This window comes from Phodopus roborovskii, unplaced genomic scaffold, assembly GCF_943737965.1.
Source record: "Phodopus roborovskii unplaced genomic scaffold, PHOROB, whole genome shotgun sequence".
NCBI lineage: Eukaryota > Metazoa > Chordata > Mammalia > Rodentia > Cricetidae > Phodopus > Phodopus roborovskii.
In genome coordinates this window covers 30,098,355-30,120,475 of record NW_026126571.1, presented here as the reverse complement: position 1 = coordinate 30,120,475, position 22,121 = coordinate 30,098,355, and the positions used below count along the sequence as shown (strand labels likewise).

Sequence of the window (22,121 nt, the reverse complement as noted above, 5' to 3'; positions counted from 1 at the left end):
GATAGGCCATTTGTTACAAACTTAGTTGTCTTGTGGGGTTGAATCTGTAAACCAAAACTTTTAATAGTTTTAACATTATAAATTTAAGTCTAGAGGGTCATCTAAACTTGGTCTAGCTAGCATTCACCATTTCCGGGTATGGCCTGCTCTTGATGTGGTGCTGTGTCCAGGATAGTAATAAACACAAACTCTGAGGCTTAAAATGAACTGATGCAGCTCATACAAACAAGATTAAATGGCCCCTTAATGGAGCTCACTGTAAGGAACCAAATGTCCTGCCTCTCCACCATTGACATGACCATCTCCAGAAGGCCTCCAGTCTGTTTCAAAGACAAAGAAATCAAACTCAATTTTTAAAAAAATGTGCAGTGCAATATCAACTATTTGTTTCTGGGAACAGCAGAATATAACAAATGGTAGAATGAAGCATTAACATCGAAAGGGTACCCTTACCTATTACCCATAATCAAACAAATGAAAGAAACTATTCAAGACATGAGAGATCTGAAAGAGAGGCAATAAAGAAAACCAAGGGAATTCTGCAAATGGAAAATCCAGGTAAATGATCAGGAACCACAAATGAAAGCATAAACAGAATATAAGAGAGGACAGAGAGAATTCCAAGCATTGAGGATACAAAAAAACGAAATAGATTAACCAGTTAAAGATAATTTTAAATTCAACAAATCTTTACACAAAACATGCAGGAAATCTTGGACACCATGAAAAGATCGTCCCTAAGACCCTAAGAAGTAGTACAACCTAAAGGCACAGAAAATATACTCAACAAAATCACAGAAGAAAACTTCCTAAACCTAAAAAAGGACATGCCTATGAAAATACAACATATAGCTGGCCAAAAAAGTCCCCTTGCTGCATAATAATCAAAACAATAAACATACAGAATAAAGAAAGAATATTAAAAGCTGCAAAGGAGAAAGTACAGCAACATAAAAGCAGACCTATCAGAATTATACCTGACTTCTCAGTGGAAACAATGAAAGCCAGAAGGTCATGGTCAGAGGTTATGCATACACTAAGGGACCACAGATGTCAGCCCAGACTACTTTACCCAGCAAAACATTCAATAACCATACATGGAGAAAACAAGATATTCCATGATAAAACAAAATTTAAACAATATCTATCCAGAAACCCAGCCCTACAGAAAGTACTACAGGGAAACCAAGAACACAGAAAATAGATGAGCATATAGTAGCAAATCCAAAAGATAGGAATTGAACACACAATGCAATCACCAACAAAAACAAAAATAACAGGAACTAGCAATCACTGGTCATTAATATCCATTAATATATATTGAGGGAGGAGCGATAATATGAACAAAGGAGTCAAGACCATGATTGGTGAGTCCACAGAATCAGCTGATCCAAACTAGTGAGCGATCACTGATTCAGGTCTGACAAATGGGGAACCTGCATACATCCAAACTAGACTCCCTTAAGAGAAATACATAGATCAGCAGAAATGGGTTAATAATTAAAGGCAGAGCTAGCCGATAAGAAACAAGTAACTGGGCCAACAGCATTGTATCAAATACAGAGTCTCAGTGTGTTATTTGGGGCTGGCTTGGTGGCGGGACAAGACCAGGCGGCGGGGGGGGAAAAACCCATACTCGTTACAGACAATGGTATGATTAAGACAATATATAAGATCACTGGTCCAAGATCTAACGCTAATGCACAAACTGACTTAGTGGACCCTATTCTATATGGAGAGATAACTTGCTCAGCCTAGACACAAGCATGTAGGGAGTGTGAAGATGCCTTGGTCCTGCCTCAATGAAATGATAGGAAAGACTTAGTAGATTTCCTAGGAGAGGTCTTACCCTCTCCATGGAGCGAGTGGGAGGAGAGAAGGAAGGGATAACTGGGATTGGAATGTAAAAAATAAATTTAAAAAATAAAATTTTTTTTAAAGTAGTAGTTCCAACATCCAGAAGGCAGAGGCAGGCAGGTAAGATCTCTTGAGTTTGAGGTATGCCTGGTCTATTCAGTAAGTACCAAGACAACCAGGGCTACATAGAGAAACCCTGTCTTGAATAACGAAAGTTTCTATATATAAATCATACATCAAAAATATCAATATGCTATTTTATGAAGGTGATGATAATTTGTCTGCTCTCTATTCAATACATATAGAGGACATTTAAGAACAAATTAAGAAACCACTTACTTTGCATTTCCAGCCATTGGTTGGTACTGATTTCATAACAGGTTGAAGACAAAAAGTATGATACCCTTTGTCACATGTATCACACACTAGCATCTTGCTATCTTCTCCCGATTGCCTAAAAAATAAGATAGCATCATCTTTAAATGTATGCTGTCACATGAGTAAGCAAGAAAACAATCAGTCCTAAAGACTGCACTTCCTATAAACACTTCAATGTCTCTTCTGTCTTTATATACTATATGAGATTGACATGAATCCACAAAAGGTCATCCTACTTAAAAATTCCTACTAAGTTTAACTTGCCTTATTCATTTAGATTCCTACAGAGGAGGAGGTGTTAAAGCAACAACCTTTCATCTTACTTTTTTTTTTTAAATCTCTAATACTCATCCTTTAGGGGGAGCTGTAACTGGTAGCTATGCTGTGTTGAAAGGAACAAATTCTGAAAGGATGATTTGGAAAGACAATGGCATATAACTAAAGAGGAAGACTAAGTCTGATGTCAGATCTGTCATTGGTATGTACATTGGGGTTTTCTAACTATGTTAACATCAAAACAAGTTTCTGGTATAAAATAGAAATGAAAAATCAATTACTATGACATCTAAATAGAGTGCTGGTTCAACCCCCCCACACACACACGCAAAAAAAAAAAAAAAAAAAAAAAAAAAAAAAAAAAAAAATAACACCAGGGAGGCCATGAAAATGTGTCCTGCAAAGGACCTTCAATCACCTGGACTTCTTCAGCCCTCCCCATTCCAAGCCACCACATACCACCCCTACAATTAAAATTGAGTGGGAGGGAGGGAAGGAGGGTGGGAGGAAAGAAGGATGGACGACGAACGGGGAAGATGGCTCAGTAGGTAAAGGCACTGCTGTAAAGCCTGACCACCTGAGTTCAATCCCTGAAGCCTACATAAAGATAAAATGACAGAACCAACACCATAGACATGTCATGTCATCTACACACACACACGAGTTCTGAACATGCTGCCCACTAATAAATGAAATTCTAGAAACTTAAAAAAGGGAAAATAATCAAGTTATAATTATAATTATGAAGTACAACTGAAAGCCTTCCTCTAAACACTCTTAGACCAAACCTCCTCTGCAGAATAATGTTTTGATACGTAACAAGTCATTATTGATTCTCAGATAATAAGAATTGAAGACACATGCAGGATGGGGGAATTATGAATCAAACCTAGGGATAAGCAAACAAACAAGAAGATGTGTCATCAAGGCCTCTAGTTGTTAGTGACAAACTCCATGAAATTTAATCTTTAATATCTTCAAATACATGGATAGACTTGGGGCCATGAATCTCTAAGTTCTCACACCCCTTCTCAAAAAACTAAGCATGCATGCAAATTATCAAAAAAATTTAACTAATATCTTTCCTAAACTTTAGGAAAATATGAAAGCAAATAATTTAGTTGACTTCACAGTTCCAAAACACTGATTCTGACTATTCTCGTGAAATGACCAATAAGTCAGACTTACCCTGACAAAACTGGACCTAACTTTCCTGCTTACAAAAATACTGTTTGCAAAAGTTTGTGCATCACCAAAGATGCACATTTCATTTAAGAAATGTCACACTATCTAAACATATGGGTTGGGAGGGAGAATTACAAAAGAGATGGGAGAAATTACCAAAGACAAAATATAATGGATTTTTAAAAAATAATAACTCCAACTGCTTAGTTCCACAGCATCCTTTTTATAACTATTCTAAATATAAGTGTCTTTCAAATGAACATCAAGATTTTATCAAAGCATTAGTCTGTGATAATTATCTATCCTAAGACAAAAATTCAAACATAACACTGATTTGAAGGATTAAATCTTCTAATTATTTCTTCAGTGACAGCTTCATTATCCTAATGAAATATCTTCCTATGAAATATCATCCTCTCAATATTCTTGTTATTCTTATCTTTGTTTTTAAATTATCATCATTTATTAACAAATTTTAAGCATTGGTGAGTTTTAAAAAACCACAAGTGTTAGTGCATGTCTAGTAGTGTAGGACATGGTGAAACTAGTGTGACTACAGCTTGTAATATAAATAAATTTTATCCTATTTCATAAATTTTTAACATTTAACAATGTTTCACTAAAACTCAATACAAACTCTTGAGTTAAAATTAAAAACTTACTTGCAGTTCTGGCACACTTTGCACTCAGGACACTGCCAACCTGCACGTTTTAATGGAGTAACAGCTATATCCAGGCACATCCCATGGTAGTGCTGACCACAAGTGGTACAAAAGAATTGATCTAAGAGATCTCCCGGGCTGTCACACACTGCACAGTTTGCATCTTCCTTTGCTACAATTAACAGCAAAATAACAAAATTGTTGTTAACAGTTTAAAATCACTTGAAGGTAATTTACATGGAAATCTCTTGGATATTATCCACATATACCAAGTCAGAATAAGGTCTCACTTAAAACACTGTATTATATTTTAATTTAAATTTAACCATACAAAATTAAATCATGTAATTTCGCAAGTATTTCTGCATAAACCTACTTGAGACCATAAGCAGTTCTTGTTTAATTTTATAATTTTAATATCAATGGCAAGCTGGACATTTAGTTCATATTCAGTACATATATTCAAAAGAACCAAGGGGATAGGGGAATTGGAGAAATCAAGAGACACTTGTAATATTAAAATAAAAATTTTAGTCACATTAAATACTTAGAAACTTAAAATCAAATAATGAAAAATAGGATGTTAATATCAATTAGATTAATGTGTTTACTTATTTAAAACATACTATTCCAATCAACCTAGGGGTTTTCTTAATACTAGAAAATATCTTATGTAGAACATTACTGATGGAAGGTATATATTTGCTTATGAGTACAATTCATACACCAGTTATCTACAGAATTATATTAATTTCCAATTATAAAAGAACTAAAATCAATATACTTATAGACACCATCCACACCTAACATGGATTAAAGAGTGCTAAAAATTTACAATTTAAAAAAATGTAAGAATAAATTATGCTTTGTTCAATATATAGTAAAAACCTATGCATGTTAAAACTTAGAGAAACAAGGAATTCTAAAAGCACACTGCTGCGAATAATGTAAATATGCCTCTATAACAAATATAAAAGAACAAATGTTTTCTCTTTGTTCAACCTAATTGGCTCTGGTTAAAAGCATTTTCTGCCTTCTTTGGAGGTTAAGAAAATTGAAACTGAGCAGCAATCTATTTCCTTTACTTATATCAGAAGTCAAGAACATTGTCCTGCCAATGGCTATATAGTAAATAGGCTTTGTAAACCATAGCAGTGTCTGTAATACAGACTTAAAATCACTCTCTCCTGTATACTTCCTTTCTGTGGCAACTCCTCAATTTCTCCTTAGGTTCCCTACAGCATTTGACAGAGGACTGTATCTCTATAACCAAATTGAATACTAGAACACCCTAGAGTTCATCTTGATTTTTTCCTTACAAACTTGTCAACATTACCCCTGTGGTTGTATAAATTCCTTTGACGTTATTAAAATACTGATATTCAAGCTAGGCAGTGAGTGGTGCATACATTTGATCCCAGCACTGGGGGCTGGGGAACAGAGGCTGGTAGATCTCGAGTTCAAGGCCACCATGGTCCACAGAGCTAGTCCTGCAATAGCCAGGACTACACAGAGAAACCCATGTGAAAACCCATAAAAGTGATATTCAAAAAATTGCATTATCAACTCTAGACTTCTTTCAAAAACCTCAAACCTTTATTATCAAGTTCTTACATAGCTCAATAAAATACCAGAATAAAAACCAGAAACTTGAACATAATTTTGCTATCCCAGTGTACTTCACCAGCTACCAAGTCTTTCTATTAGAAAGAAAGAAACAAACGAACATCCCCTGCCTCGGGAGTTCTGATATTAAAAGCATGAGCCACCACATTTACCTTCATTTTCTATACATTTACCTTCAGTTTAGTCCATAATATTTTCTTACTTTTATAATAACTTGCAAGTAAAATCATCCCTACTTACAATTCTGTTCTCTCAAAACCATCATCTGGGTATACAATCACAAAGTCCTAAGTATAATCATGGTATTCTGCATAAATTAAGAACCAATCAACAGGAGGACAGGTTGGCTAACAGCATAGTTTAACTGGCTGCTCACATTGGCTGACCTGAACTCAATCCATGAAACCGACACGGGAGAAGGAGAGGGTCAACCACAACATAAGTAGTCCTCTGGTTTCCACACACAAACACCTTGGTACGTGCCTGCCACACATATACATGCACACAAAATAAATGATGTAATTTTATTTAAAGAGCCAGTCAGTGGTGCTGGAAATGATGGCACATGCTTATAATCTCAGCACTTCAGAGGTGGAATAAGGTTAGCCACAGCTACATAGTGAGGGCAGAGTCCACTTGAACTACATAACGCACTTCCATATAAATAACAGGAGTCTTAAAATTGGCATGTAAACACACACAAATTTCAATGGTGCTAACCAGGCAGTTGTGGACCATGCCTTTAATCCCAGTACTCGGAAGGCAGAGGAAGGCAGATTTCTGCAAGTCAGAGGCCAGCCAAGATAGGCTCCAAAGCTACACACGAAAAAAATCCCTGTCTCAAATAACTAAAAAGGAAAGAAAAATAAAACAAAGAAAGGGGACTAGCATGTACCCATGAAAACTATGAATTTTTAAAAATGAATCTATTTTTGCCACTCTACTTTTTTAGAAATTGGAAACCAACTGACAATCAGATATTCATTTTACCTTGATATTAGTTTTCCACTAACACTTAAATGTGCTTCTGTGAAATTGCCTAGGGTTTGCTAATCCACCACTTTAAGTTACCATGGTGGCTGAGTGGCTGTTGAAATGTACATTAAATATAAATGGATATGGGATCCCATGTACATCCCCCCACACACACATACACACTATCTAGAAGGTTTTTGTTTTGTTTTGTTTTTCCAAATACAGTTTCTCTGTATTGCTTAGGAGCCTGTCCTGGAGCTCTGTAGACCAGGTTGGCCTCGAACTCAGAGATCCGCCTGCCTCTACCTCCTGAGTGCTGGGATTAAAGGCGTGTGCCACCAACACCCAGCAAAGAAGTTTTTGTATTGTATACATATTGAAATATTAGTATTTTAAATAAGATAATTAAGGTAAAACTAAAATTAATTGTAAATACTTTTCACTTGTTCAAATATGATCCCAAATGGACTAAATTTATTTATTGCTCACATTTCTACCAGCAACAAATTTTATATACTCAAATTCACACTATAACTACTCTAGATATCGAACTCAATTGGAAATAGATCAAAGACTTCAAAATAAATCCTTCCAAACTGAATCTCACAGAAGAGAAAGTAGCAAATATATTTGAACACATAGGCACAGGAGACCACTTCCTAAATAAAATACCAGTAGCACAGACACTGAGAGAAACAATTAATAAATGGGACCTCCTGAAACGAAGCATCTGTAAAGCAAAGAACATGATCAACAAGACAAACTGGATCCCTACAGAATGGGAAAAGATCTTCACAAACCCCACATCTGACAGAGGGCTGATCTCCAAAATACATAAAGAACTCAAAGAACTAGACATCAAACTACCAACCAATCCAATTTTTTAAAAAATGGAGTACAGTTCTAAATCAAGAATTCTCAACATAACAATCTCAAATGGAGGAAAGACATGTAAGGAAATGCTCAACATCCTTAGTCATCAGGGAAATGCAAATCAAACCACTCTGAGATTCCATCTTAACACCGATCAGATCAAAAACACCAATGACAGCTTATGCTGGAGAGGATGTGGAGAAAGGGGAACACTCCTCCATTGATGGTAGGAGTGTAAATTTGTACAGTCACTGTGGAAATCAGTATGGTGATTTCTCAGAAAACTAAGGATCAATCTACCTCAAGATTCTGCAATATCACTGTTAGACATATACCCAAAGGAGGTACATTCACAACACAAGGACATGTGCTCAACTATGTTCATAGCATCGTCATTCCTAATAGTCAGATCTTAAAAACAACACAGATGCTCCTCAACTAAAGAATGAATAAGGAAAATGTGGTATATTTATACAATGGAGAGTACTAGTCAGTGGTAAGAAACACTGACATCCTAAAATTTACAGACAAATGGACAGAACCAGAAAAAACCATCCTGAGTGAGATAGCCAAAAACCAGAAAGACAAATATAGTCTCACTCATAAGTGGATACCAGACATAAAGCAATACCAGCCTACAATCCACAACCGCAGAGAAGTTAGAACCCTCTTCCAGAAACAGATGAAATCAGAGGCAGAAATCCACAACAGACCAATGGGACAAGCTCCTAGAATACAATCAAAGAGAGGGAGGAGTGATAATATGAACAAAAGAGTCAAGACCATGATTAGGAAACCCACAGAATCAGCTGACCCCAGCTAGTGAGAGATCATTGACTCAGGTCTGACAAATGGGGAACCTGCATAAGACCGAGCTAGACTCCCTTAACATAAGTAACAATGGTATGAATGGAACAATATATGAGGCCACTGGTAGTGGGTCAAAGATCTAACTCTAATGCAAGAAACAGACATACTGAAGCCCATTATATGTGGAGAGATACCTGGCTCAGCCTAGACTGGGGAGTGGATGGTGGAGAGGTGCCTTGTTCCTGCCTCAAGTAGATGATGGGATACTTATTAGACTTGCTAGGTAGGGGAGCAGATGTGCTGGTTGGGGGAAAGCACAGTAGTAGGAGGAGAGGAGGGAGGGGGAACAGGATTAGAATGTAAAAAATAAAAAAATGAAAAAAAAAATCTTTGAAAAAATTTTACTTTATTGAGCACAGACAGGTTTTATACCACAGGCTTAAAGACAAGGAAAAAAAAAAAGATAAAGAGAGCTTTGTAGGGTACTTTATACCACTGCGCTGCCGTTTTGAAGCAATTTTGCACTATTTCCACTATAGCATGTAGTATCTGCTTACCTTTTTACTCTTAGTATGGAGTGAAATCCTAAAATAACAGTATGAATTGGATTAACTGAATACATTTTATACCTTTTATTAATATTTATATTAATTTTTGGAAGATTCAATTTGTGGTTCACTTATAGAAAGTGCCCTCATTCATCATTTCTTTCATACTGCTCCAATCTATACTTCACTTGCCAAATTTCCTTATTTAACCTTGGCTTCATTTGGTTGTTCATGTATTTTTGAGTCTCCATAAGTCTACTTTGGAAGAAAGCACAGTACCAATGATGTCAATATTCCTCTTAACTTTAAACTACCAGCATAATCTCTCATCGTTAGTTCTTGTAGCTCATAATTTTATAAGCTGATTAGATGACCAGTAACCACTAAGAGTGCACATACAGAATATGATCACCAGAAGAAACAATAATACAACTAATTGCTTAATTTCTGAAAAGGCTTAACTACATAAATAATCTTCATATCAACTGTTGTATATCAAAGTTTTTTTTCCTCCAGGTTTAACAGGCATAATCTAAAACATTATTAAAACTTTAAATCAGTTCTTTGTCTAAATATAATTTCAAATTATGTTTGCTCTAACTATAACTGTATAGTGAATAAAAACATGACTACACTGCATACATGAAGTAACTCTGAATATACATAAAAATTAGATACAAAAAAAGATAAAATGTTAGTTTTGCTATTTGGAATTACATCAAGTTAAACCTTAAGTAGCTATATTTGTATTTCATAAACCTGAAAAAAGATATAAATACATGCAGAAAGACAAACATGGATTAAGTGTTAAGAAGTAGATAAAAGCAAACAGGTAAGAGGTGATGTTAAAAAGAATGAATAAATCATGAAAATTTCAGAGCCTGAAAATTAAATTTACTAGGAGGAAAAAAAATTCCTAAAATGTACATTTAGGTAACAAATGATTCAACAGGTAAAGATATTTGCTGCCTAGTGACAGAAGTTTAATCCCTGAAGCCCATCTAAAGTTGAAAGGGAAAAAAAAACTCTGATTCCACAAAGTAGTCCTCTGACTCCCACTTGTAATATGCATGTACACACATATACACAATATAATTAAAACTATAAATACAAAATGAAATGTATGTATGTATATATTTATCAGTTATATACATATAGAAGAGAATTATAATGCTATATGTGCATTAAAGCTCAAATATTTTATTACAATTATAATAATAATAATAATAATAATGGAAAAAGAAACCAAAAAGCACCGCAGCAGCTTAAAGATAAGCAAGAGGGATGGTTTGTGAAACAGCACTAAAGAGATGCCTGTCCCCACTATCAACAAGTCTCCAGAAATCACAAACAACATGTCAAGAAGTGTGGGATGCTCCTAAAGGTGATAGCCTGACCAACACTGGAAAGAATCAACTTTATATTCTCCCACTGGCAGTATTCTTCTATAAAAGACACTGAATACTATTGAACATGTAAATGAATTGCTCTTTAAAACATGTTAAACTGTATACTCAGTATGATTTCTATAGTTGCTTAAAACGTTTTAAACACACGAATTTAAAATATAAAAACTTGGAATTTCAGAGAAAACGTTTTTGAAATTAATACTAATACAATTACTGATTATAGATTTCCCCTCAAAACCTACAGTAAGCTGGGTATTGTGGCACATGCCTTTAATTCCAGCATTCAGAAGGCAGAGAGAGGTAGATCTCCTATGAATTTCAGGAGATAGTCAAACCTACAGAGTGAGAACAAGGGCGGGGAATGAAGATGCCAGGGGACACATGACACAACACCCAACAGCAAAGATTTCTCAGACCATTAAGATTATATATCATCTTTTAAATACTAATTTATTTATTCTTGAGAATTTTATATTATTAACTTTTAATACAAGTAAAGTAACTCTCCAAATTGACATGTAATATTTTAAGTAAATACCTAGGTGAATTTACAGCTGCATGGGTAGTACACTTACATCTTTCAGGAGCTTGGTCAATGTGTTCTGGACAAAGAAGGAAGAAGTGACTGAAGTCCTGAAAGGTGCCTGCCCCTGCAGCACATGGGTAATGGTACATCTGGGTACATTTCTCTTCACAGCATTTGATAGTGGCTCCAAGATGTTTACAAAATGCACATCGCTGGAAAGATAAAAAGGAGAGAAATCACTTTACAAAACTTTGAAGAGGGTAGGAAGGAAAAATGAAAGTTCTGTAACTTAATATTAGAACAATTGGGATCTATTTTTTAAAGGACCAGTTTAAAATGCCTCTCAGAATGACTAAAATCGGAAATGACAGTTTATGCTGAAGAGGCTATGGAGAAGGGGAACACTCCTCCACTGCTGGTGGGAGTGCAAACCTGTACAGCAATTTTGGAGAATCTTGAAATCTATAGGCAAATGGATGGAACTAGAAGAAACCACCCTAAGTAAGATAACCCAGTCACAAAAAAAGGAACATGGTATGTACTCACTCATATATGGATTTTAGACAAAGGATCACCAGCCTGCAGTTCACACTGCCAGTGAAGCTGGGATACAATGAGACATACAAGGTCCCCACAAAAGGGGAAAGGAACAAGATCTCCACAGCATATTGGAAGGGGGGGTTGGCACAGTGAGTGGAGAGGTTGTTAGGAGAAAGAGAGGGGGAGGAGTGGAGAGGAGACCATGAAGGAGCAGGAAGATTGAGTTGGGGAACTAGAGGAGAGCAAGAAAAGAGATACAATAATAGAGGGAGCCTTTATAGGTTTGAAGAGAAAACAGGCACTAGGGAAATGTCCAGAGACCTACAAGGATGACCCCAACTAACAAACTGAGCAATACTGGAGAAGCTACCCTAAATGCTCTTCCCTGATAATGAGATTGGTAACTACCTTATATGTCAACCTAGAGCCTTCATCTAGTAGCTGATGGAAACAGAAACAGACACCCACAGCTAAACACTGACCCAAACTCCTGGAATCCAGTTGCAGAGAGGGAGGAGTGATAAGAAAAGGGGTCAAGACCAGGCTACAGAAAGCCAGAGAAGCTGACCTGAAAGGGGGAGCTCATGGACCCCCAGACTAATAGGTGGGAAACCAGCATAGAACCAACACAGACCCCCTGGTTTGGGTATAGGAAGGCCTGGGCAATGGAACCAGGATGTATCCTTAGTGCACAAAAGGACTTTGGGAGCACATTCCCCATGGAGGGATATTCCCTTAGCCTGGAGACATGAGGGAAGGAAGGCCAGGTCCCTACCTCAAATGACTTGACAGATTTTGGTGATCCTTCCTGAAGGCCTCACCTTCCTTCAGGAGTAGGTAGGGAATGGGAAGGGAGGGGGGTCAGTGGGGGAATGGGAGGGAGGGAGAAGGAACTGGGATCAATATGTAAAAATAAAAAATAAATAAATAAATGCCAGTTATCTCAGACCCAGTTCATTCATATTCTACCAATTCATTAGAAAGTTAGTATTTCACTTTACCTTGTCAAAAACATTAAGCTAAAATGGTTTTTGTTGCTGTTGTTACATTGGTAGTAGAATTTTTAAAGCAGGTTTAGGAACAAAGGTTGTACTTCAGTTGGTACAGGGTTTGCCAGGCTACAAAAGACCTTGTGTATAATATGTAGGTATAGGAGAAAATTTTGGAGAAAAGGCTCAGTGGTTAAGAGTACTTGTTGATCTCAGAATGAACAAAGGTACAATTCTCAGCACACACCTGGTAGCACCAGTTACATAAATGCATTCAGGCAAAACATTCATACACATAAAAAATAAATACATCTTTATAAAAAGGGAAAAACCAGGTTTACTAAAATATCAATTTTTCAATTCTACCAAAAGATACAACTTTTTAGAATTCTTTTTAAAAAAGAAATGTTGGCAAGCTTTAAATCCCAACAATCAGGAGGGCAAACGCAAATGAGTTCCAGACCAGCCTAGTCTACTTAGCAAGTTCCAGACAGCCTATGTATCTGTGTGTCTGGTGTCTGTATGTCTGTGTGTGAAATAAACTAGTAAATCACAAAATATTGAAGATATTTTTTCGTTGCTGGTTCTTCAGTAAGAGACCCCATATATGACTAGAGTACAAATAAAAAATTCATAGCAAGGTATAGTGGTGCACATCTATAAGCTAACAACCAAAGAGATGAGGCAAGAATATAGGAAACAAAAAACAACTTGAAATATATATAAGATTGTGTCAGAAACCTTGATGGGCGTGGGGAGGTAGTAGTGATAATGATGACAATAATAATAATAATAATAATAATAATAATAATAATGATGATGATGATGATAATAACAACTCTACAAACTAAACTACGGCACTTAATTCTACATTTATTTTCCTTTCCATTTCAATCTCTTCTAAGTGGTAAAAAGACAAAGCAAAAGTAAATTAATAAGAAGTCACCCAAATTATCTCATATTTTACTTGTTCTATTTCCACTGTGAGGAATTTTCAGCTCCTATTACATAGATTATTAAAGCAGAAAGCTGTCTGCCTGACACACACCTCTATTTCAGCATTTATGTCTTTACGTAACTATTTTTCTTTTCATGCCAATCCAAGATCTTGGAGTGAAGACACCAAACATCATTCCCTCTATATATAAAGCTAATAATTCTGCCTGGTGTGGTGGCACATAGCTTTAATCCCAGCATTTGGAAAGTAGAAGCAGATGGGTCTCTGAGACTTAAAGGCAAGCCTGGTCTACATAGTTTCAGGACAGCTAGGAATATACATAGACTGACCTTGTCCCAAGAAAGAAAAAAGGAAAAGACACAGATACACAGATACACAGACAGACACACAGACACACACACAACACACACACCAAATGCTTTGAAAGGGCTAATGAACACATGTTTATACTTATATACCAGACTTCATTTTAGTAAACAGTGTTGCTAAATATGGCTAATTAAAAAGCCTCCCTAAAACAACTAAACCCTCATTTAACAGAGGAAAGTGAACTCTTAAAATATTATTGTATGCAACACATACTATTTTTAGCATTTTTCTATATATCATTGGACATTTTCTCAATATCATCAATCCACTACTGTAAATACTGTAAGAAAGCAGGACTCTTACACTGTCTCCTACACAATTTGAATTCAACTCCAAAATACTTGCCACACTTTAATTTCATGTAATGATTAAAAACACACTTGCTATACAAATTGCATTTCTATTTTTATTCTTAGCATAATTTTGTGAAAGAAAACAAAAAAGAAAGTCCCATTTCTCTTTAGTGATAAAAAGTATATAACCAATTGTTCTTAAATGAACATTTGTATAATAAAACTTTATTAATAACCCAGGATTATCCATGAGAAGCCGCTCATCTAAATGTGCCACAGAAAGACCAAGATAATGTTTATCAAAGAAAGTACAATCAGGGCTGGAGAGATAGCCAGCCATTAAAGCCTAGGCTCACAACCAATAAGATAAGAAAGTATAATCAATTTGCAAGAAAAAAAAATAACTGATATAAAAAATATTTTCTGACAAATTGGTAAAAATCTATGAGCCCTTATTTTGATACCATATGGCAAGCTGTGTAGAAACTTATGCATAAAAATAATTTTCCCAAATAAATATGAGTCTCATTAGTGTAAGTTTAATGGAAAATGTATTTTAAATTGATCCTTTTCATAATGTCTATGTCATTTTAGAGGCACCAATATGTTCTTTTATTTATATCTTTGACAAAGAAACCTTACCTGACATTAGATATTCTAATATGAAAAGTATTAGAATGTACCTAGTACACTAATTTACATTATAAAAGCATCAAGAAAAAAAGAACCCTGGAACTGCACAAAAGTGAACCTTTAAAGTCCTTCTGCTAGAATTACATACTTAATACAGAACATCTGACATTGAATGAAAATGTAAAACTACAGAAAATATCAAAGAATGAATTTTCACATGCAATTTCTCTACTGCCAGCACTCATAAACCATACCCAAGCATGACAGCACATATCCATAAACAAGCCCATACTTTTAAACTAAGTTTAAAATTAAAAAAAAAAAAAAAAAAAAAAAATTGGGGCTATGTCATGAACAAGAAATTCAGAAACATCCCAAAATGTGTTTAATTATCAAGTAAGTACTATATGTCAACTATAAAAATATTTTTAGGCTAAATGTTCTGACAAATATTAATTATCACTAACACTTCTATATTCCCGTGAATATGTAGGGGGGGCTTCCTGTGTATGTGGCATATAATATATGTTGACAGAGAAAATGGGGTCTGCAGTTGAATCTGGACATTTTCCTTGATCATTCTACTTTATTTCATGAGACTGAAACTCTCTGAACAAAGAGCTTCCTAATTCCAGTTAGTCTAGCTAGCTGCTTTTGCCCCTGGAGTGCTGATATTATTATAGGAGGGTATTATACCTCCCAGCTTTTATTTCAATTCTAGAGATCTGAACTCTGGGCTTATCCACTGAGTCACCTTTCTAGCCCCCTAAAATACTTTAAATCTTCAATCATCTCTATTAGTCACTAGTATTCTTCCACAATATAATAACAAAGAACACAGATAGATACTAAGGATATAGCTGGGTGATACAATATTGCCTAGCTGAAAAAAAGACCTCTGTTCAGTACCTATGGGTAAACTTATGGAATGAGGAAATTGGTTGCTAATACCAGCTGAAGCAGGAAGATCACAATTTTGAGGTTCAAGCCCAGGCTATGAGAGAATGAGCAAGAGAGGGTGAGGAGAGAAAAACTAAAGACAATTACATGGAAATTTGTACATAGAAGGTCAAAAAATGTTCAACAAGAACACTAGGGAAAGAAACATAGGTCATAATTATTCTAGTTTAAATTTTATAATACATAAATAAGAATTAATACTTAAGCATAGTTCCCAATTAGCAGACAAGAGACCTAAAACATAGTCTTCATGTCATTTTCACAGGTCTTTGCAGTCGTACAAAATTTCCCAGGCTTAATGTCTGTCACAACTGTTCAGCTTCAGACTAAAAGAGCTCACGTTGATGAACAGCAAAATTTTAAGATAGCAAGGACAAGTGGAAATTTTAGAGAAGACACACAGATAAAAGATAATTTCCAACAATATCAAGCAATAGAAATACTAGATGAAAAGGAGAAAACAAGTATCTGTAAAACGTTACCTGAAGACTTGGAATGCAGTTCAATGGTACACTATTTGTTTAGCATCTTAAAGCCCTAGTCTAATCCCCAGTATGACACTTTAAAAATTATTTGGAATTAAATATTTCTAATGTCTATTGAACTAACATTCACGCTCACACATGATATAAACAAATTACCTTCACTATTAAAAAGCAGTAACCTTTCCAAAACTATATATTTTATAAAGTTTTATGCAAACATATTTTTAACATTTTGTGTGTCTGTAATGCAAGTGGTGTGTGTGTGTGTGTGTGTGTGTGTGTGTGTGTGTGTGTGTGTGTATACACATGGAAGTCTGCACTCGAGAATGCAAGCATGAATGTTAGGCATGCTGGCAGCTACAATTCAAGACAGAAAACAGCTGGGATGTGATCACTGATAAATGCTATTTAAAACTGCAGGTGTAACTACACTGATAATATAAAAATAGAGTTCAAACTAAAAGTCAGTATAGGTAAAAGATAATAGTGGACATTAGCATAACTCTTTATACAAATGTAAAATAAAAATGTTTAAGGTGTATGAATTTAACAAATACCTTTAGCACACAAAAAAAGAAACCTAATTAGAAATATGTGAATAAAATGAGACTTTAAATTAATGAAAAAAACCAAAAGAATGGAATGGAATGGAAATAAAGAACTTAAATAACAATCAAATTTGAATCAACACACAAACACAGTATACTCCAGATGTACCTAAAAAGTATTCATTACACATATGAACATAATAACCAAATATACAAAAGAGCATATATTTTTCTAGGCCAAATTTAATAAAAAAACAAATGTGTCATCTGACCTACAACAAAAAGTAGAAACTCAAAATGTAAAGATAAGCTCCAAAATACATCTATTGAAAACTTTTTTTTTAAAAATCTTCTTTAACATAACAGTGGGTTTTCCCCTCCCCCACCCCAATCAAAGGGCTGGTAAGATGGCTTTTCAGGCAAGAGTGTTTGCCATCATGTCTTATGTCCTGAGTTCAGTTTCTGGAACCCACATGGTGGAAGGAGCAAACCAACTCCTACAAGTTGCCTTGTGTCCCCTCACACATGCGTATTCTCAATTTCTCAATCTCTCAATCTCCCTCTCTCAACTTAAAAACTGCAATGATAGATGTTCAACATCTTTGAAATGTAGCATAAAGTTTGAAAATAGAAATTCCAAAACCCTAATTCTGAAGAGAAAAACTAAACAGAAACTAAATCTTAACATTAAAGATGTGCAGGGCAGTGATGGCATATATCTTTAAACTCAGCACTCAGACACAGGCAGGAGAGTCTGCAAAGTGAGTTCAAGGACAACTAGGGCTACACAACAGAAAAACTGTGCCTCAATAGGTAGAAGACAAGCAGACAAAGCAAGTAAAACTTTATGCCTGAGATTTGTTCTCTAAGAAAGAAAACATACTAGGTTTAGAAAATGCTAAAAGCCTAGCACTTCCCTTATAAACTGAAACTGAAATACTTCAAATGAAAGCCAACCTATCTAACCATTTTCTTTATGAGCTGGTATAAAGTGAGAATTATGTCAATGGTGGTGATCACTCTAGTTTGTACACTGTCTAAAGGTGGTGGGTGAGGGTAGAGGAACTAGAGAGATGGCTCTGTGTCTAAGAGATCTGGCTTGTCTGCTCTTACAGAGATTCCAAGTTCAACTCCCAATATCCACATGGAAGCTCACAACTGACTTTAACACAGCTTCCAGAGTATTCAATGCTTTCTACTGAACTCCTTAGGTACTGCATCATGTGGTGCAGATATACATGACAGTAAAACACTATACATATAAAATGAAACAAAGAAGTTATAAAAATAAAAGAGTTAAGTAACATCATGAAATCAAAATGGAAAACAGTAAGAGTGGGATTCTTGTCCTGCCAGCATTTTCCCTTTCTGACCCATTCTCATCAACACTACTGTCAGAAGGATCCTTGATATACTAATGACTTCCAAATTCCTCAACATGGAATCTCTGGTAGCATTGTCAAGTTCGCTTCATTACCAGCAAACCCAAGATTTCCCTAATCCAGATACTTTGAATATGATAAATTATGATGTGAAATTGCACAACAAAGAAACTTTTTGCAGACATGATAAAGGCCATCAATGAACATATTCTGAGCTAATTAAGATAGAGTGTCCCAATCCAATCACCTTCTAAAGATAGAGTTTTTAACAAATAAAAAGCAGGTGTCAATGCCAGGCATTATGGAACAGACCTTTGATGCCTGCACTGAGAAGTAAAAGGAAGGTAGATCTGTAAGTTCCATGACAACCTGGTCTATACAGTGACTTCTAGGATACTCCGGGCTACACAGAGAACCCCTCTCTTTTAAAAGAATAAATGAATGAATAAAATCCATCAAAGAAATTTTGTACATTGTTGTAATATCTGAAGGAAAAAGAAGCCAATGTAAACAAAGCCAATGAGCTGAGAGCAGCACAAGCCAAAGATGAATCAATACATGCTTAATCTCACACTGAATGGACCAAAAAGAGGATTCATCCACTGACCTACATTTTTTCCCCCCTTTCTGAGATCTCTATATATAGTCCTGGCTGTCCTAGAACTCACTCCATAGACCAGGCTAACTTGGTCACAGAAATCCACCTACTTCTGCTTCCTGAGTGTTAGGATCAAAAATGTACACCATCACACCAGGTCAGGCATATCCAATTCTTGATTTTGCCTTGAGATACTTGAGGTGACTGTGAAGACGTCTGGCCTAAATAATCAGATATTACATAACGACCTTAGGTTTATGCTAATTTATTATACAATAATAAATAACAAAAACACTTCAAAGCCCTCCTTGTTTTAATTTTTATCAAATTGGGGTTAAATTTTTTAGGATTTTTACATTTTTACTTATATTACACAAAGTTTTACTCACACCATGAGTTACAACTTAGAAATAAATTAGCTAAGAGTTAGGGATGTAGCTCAATTAGTATTTGCCATTTGTGCACAAAACCCTAAGACCCATCCTTAGTAACGCCACATTAAATATGAACAGTGCACACATTTGCAAATCATCACTCCAGAGGTGGAGGCAGGAATATCAAAAATTCAACATTATCAATCCCATTACTATAAGGGCAGCCTAAAGTATAAGAAAAACAAAACAAAAACTAGGAAAATTATTTGGTAGGTTTTCATAGATAATATAGGAGAAACATATATTCTAAGACCACAAAGTATACCCTCTACCTACTAAGTCATAGAAATACTAAGTTCTCTAGCTGAGAAAAAATGTGTGTGTGTGTGTGTGAGAGAGAGAGAGAGAGAGAGAGAGAGAGAGAGAGAGAGAGAGAGAGAGAGAGAGAGAGAGAGAGAATCAGTTTTCAAATAAATAACCCTCTAACAGGTATACCACTTAATACACCTACTATGGTGGTTTGAATAAGAATAGTTCCCATAGGCTCATACTTTTGAATGTGGTCCCAGTTAGGTTTCAAAAGACCACATCAGGCCCAGTTTCACTCCTTTGTATCAGGATGTAAACTCTCCGCTACTGCTCCAGCACCATGCCTGCACGCCAGTTGACTTGCTCCCTGCCATGGTCATGGATTCACCCTCTAAAATTATAAGCAAGATCCCCAAACAAAAGTTTTATAAGTTGTTTTGGTGGTGGTTATCTCTTACAGCAATAGAACAGTAACTAATACATCCATAAATAGAAACATCAATAAATCTGATTATGTAGAAAAAAATTATCATCCTTTTGTATGATAAAACCCATCTCAGAAAAAAATCAAATGTCACTATATAACCATAATTTAATTCTAAATCCCAAAGAATATAACAACAAAGTTTATGGGTTATAAAAATAAACACAATTCAAACTAAAATAATGACACTTTATCAAAGTTCATAATTGAAGGGAGGCAAACATTTGGCCAACAATTCAGGGTTTAATCAACATTATTATTGCAAGCAATTGGGCAAAACCCTTCATACAGTGTTTCCTGTATTTGTGTTTGTGTTAATGTGAGAGCGAACAAGCCATGAAGCACATGTCAGAGGACAACTTTGTAAAATTAGTTCTCTCCTTCCACATTATATGGGTTCTGAGAGTCAAACTGGGTTGCCAAACTTGAGTAGCAAGTTCCTTTCCTTGTTGAAGTACTTTGCCAGTTCAAAAAAGACAACTCACATCGGACCTTCTTCTGACTCCAGAATTCAATATGCATTTTAAAAAGGCTACATACATACATACATACATACATACATACATACATATGTATATATGCCAGCCACTATCTGTTGAGCCTTTATGTATATCCCATTCAGTAGAGGTCCTATGAGAGTCTTTCAGCTTCAGGACCAGTCAGTACCGGAACTGTAAACTACCATACCACTTGTGCTTTGTCTGAGAGACTAGACAAAGGTTTCCTTTCTGGGCCATTGCCTTGGAACTTCCAGCTATAAATATTCCATTAACTACCACTGTCCCTTGGGACCTAGAAAAGAACCCATTTGGGTTAGACAGCATAAGAAATGGTTGCAGCTGGGGTGGTGGTGCATGCCTTTAATCCCAAAATTCAGGAGGCAGAGGTAGGTGGATCTCTGTGAGTTCAAGGCCAACCTGGTCTACAAGAGCTAGTTTAGGACAGCTTCCAAAACCACTGACAAACCCTGCCTTGAGAAAAACCAAAAAAAAAAAAAAAGAAAGGAAAGGAAACAGAAACATAGGTGTCAGGCATCACACACACTCATAAGAATGAAGAACCATTCCATCAATTGAACTCTAGGTCCAGAACCAGAATTATCAGTAATCTCAAGCAATAACTAAGCCTATGATCTATCCCACACTGCACCTGAGGACAGTTCTAGCTCCAGGACCACAGCTACAAGCACCATATATCCAAGTATGACTTGTAGCCAGGGAAAGACATTGTAGCAACCCACAGTAGAACTACAATTATTGTGGACAATATACTCTACATTTTATTAATTCAGAATCATGACAATTCTGGCACCACAGATCCAAGTATCTCTTGAGTTTGGGCTCATGCCAATACTACTGTAACTAGATTCAACAGGACCTGAGAAGAAATTCGTGTGCCAGCCCATACCTACTAATTACTCTTACAATTACCTTCATGAGCACTGCAGTCTACTGAGGCACTAACATTGATTACTTACGTAAGAATAAAAGGGGGTTAATCGTTTTGAACTCATCTTTAACCAAAGAACCTCAACTAGCACACTAAATCTCATCTAACCTTCCCCCCACCAAAAAAAATACAAAAACAAAAAAGTATTTTACTGTAAAAGCTGTGCCTTAAAATGGGAGCAACAGCTATTACAACGTCTACAAATGGTAGACGTGCAGACATCAAGGAAGGATCACAAGAAACAGAACAAAGAATACTCTAGCAAAGCAACTGAAAAAGAAAAAGACATGCAAGAAATACACTATGATACTTCCAAAGAAACACATTAATTATCCCGCAACAGATGCCCATGGGGAGGAAATTTATGAAGCCTGAAGAAGGACTCAAAACAACCATGAAACTCATGAGATTTGAGGGGGCGGGGGGAAGAAGATACATAAATATAGCAGAATGAGAAGGGAAATTTACAAAACTAGTGGAACTAGAAGGAACAAAAGAAATGCTGAAATTGTGAAACAAAAATACAATCAGTGAATAGCCACAAAAGAATAAACCTCTGAAAAGAAAGAATGCCCAAAATTCTGAACAAGTGTGTTGAGGATGGAAGTAAGGGAAAAGGATGGAA

At 35.8% G+C, this 22,121-nt stretch overlaps 1 protein-coding gene across 10 annotated transcripts in view; it reads right to left on the bottom strand.

Annotated features, from left to right (window-relative positions):
• Positions 1–22,121, bottom strand: part of Kmt2c (lysine methyltransferase 2C) — a 216,371-nt gene that overhangs the window by 104,460 nt on the left and 89,790 nt on the right. For all 10 annotated transcript variants that reach the window (XM_051203215.1, XM_051203205.1, XM_051203208.1 and 7 more), the window contains exons 7-9: positions 11,175–11,337; positions 4,359–4,530; positions 2,197–2,311 (exon numbers count right to left, since the gene is read on the bottom strand). In XM_051203215.1, the coding sequence (XP_051059172.1) occupies positions 2,197–2,311; positions 4,359–4,530; positions 11,175–11,337 (450 nt within the window). The remainder of the gene's footprint in view (positions 1–2,196; positions 2,312–4,358; positions 4,531–11,174; positions 11,338–22,121) is intronic.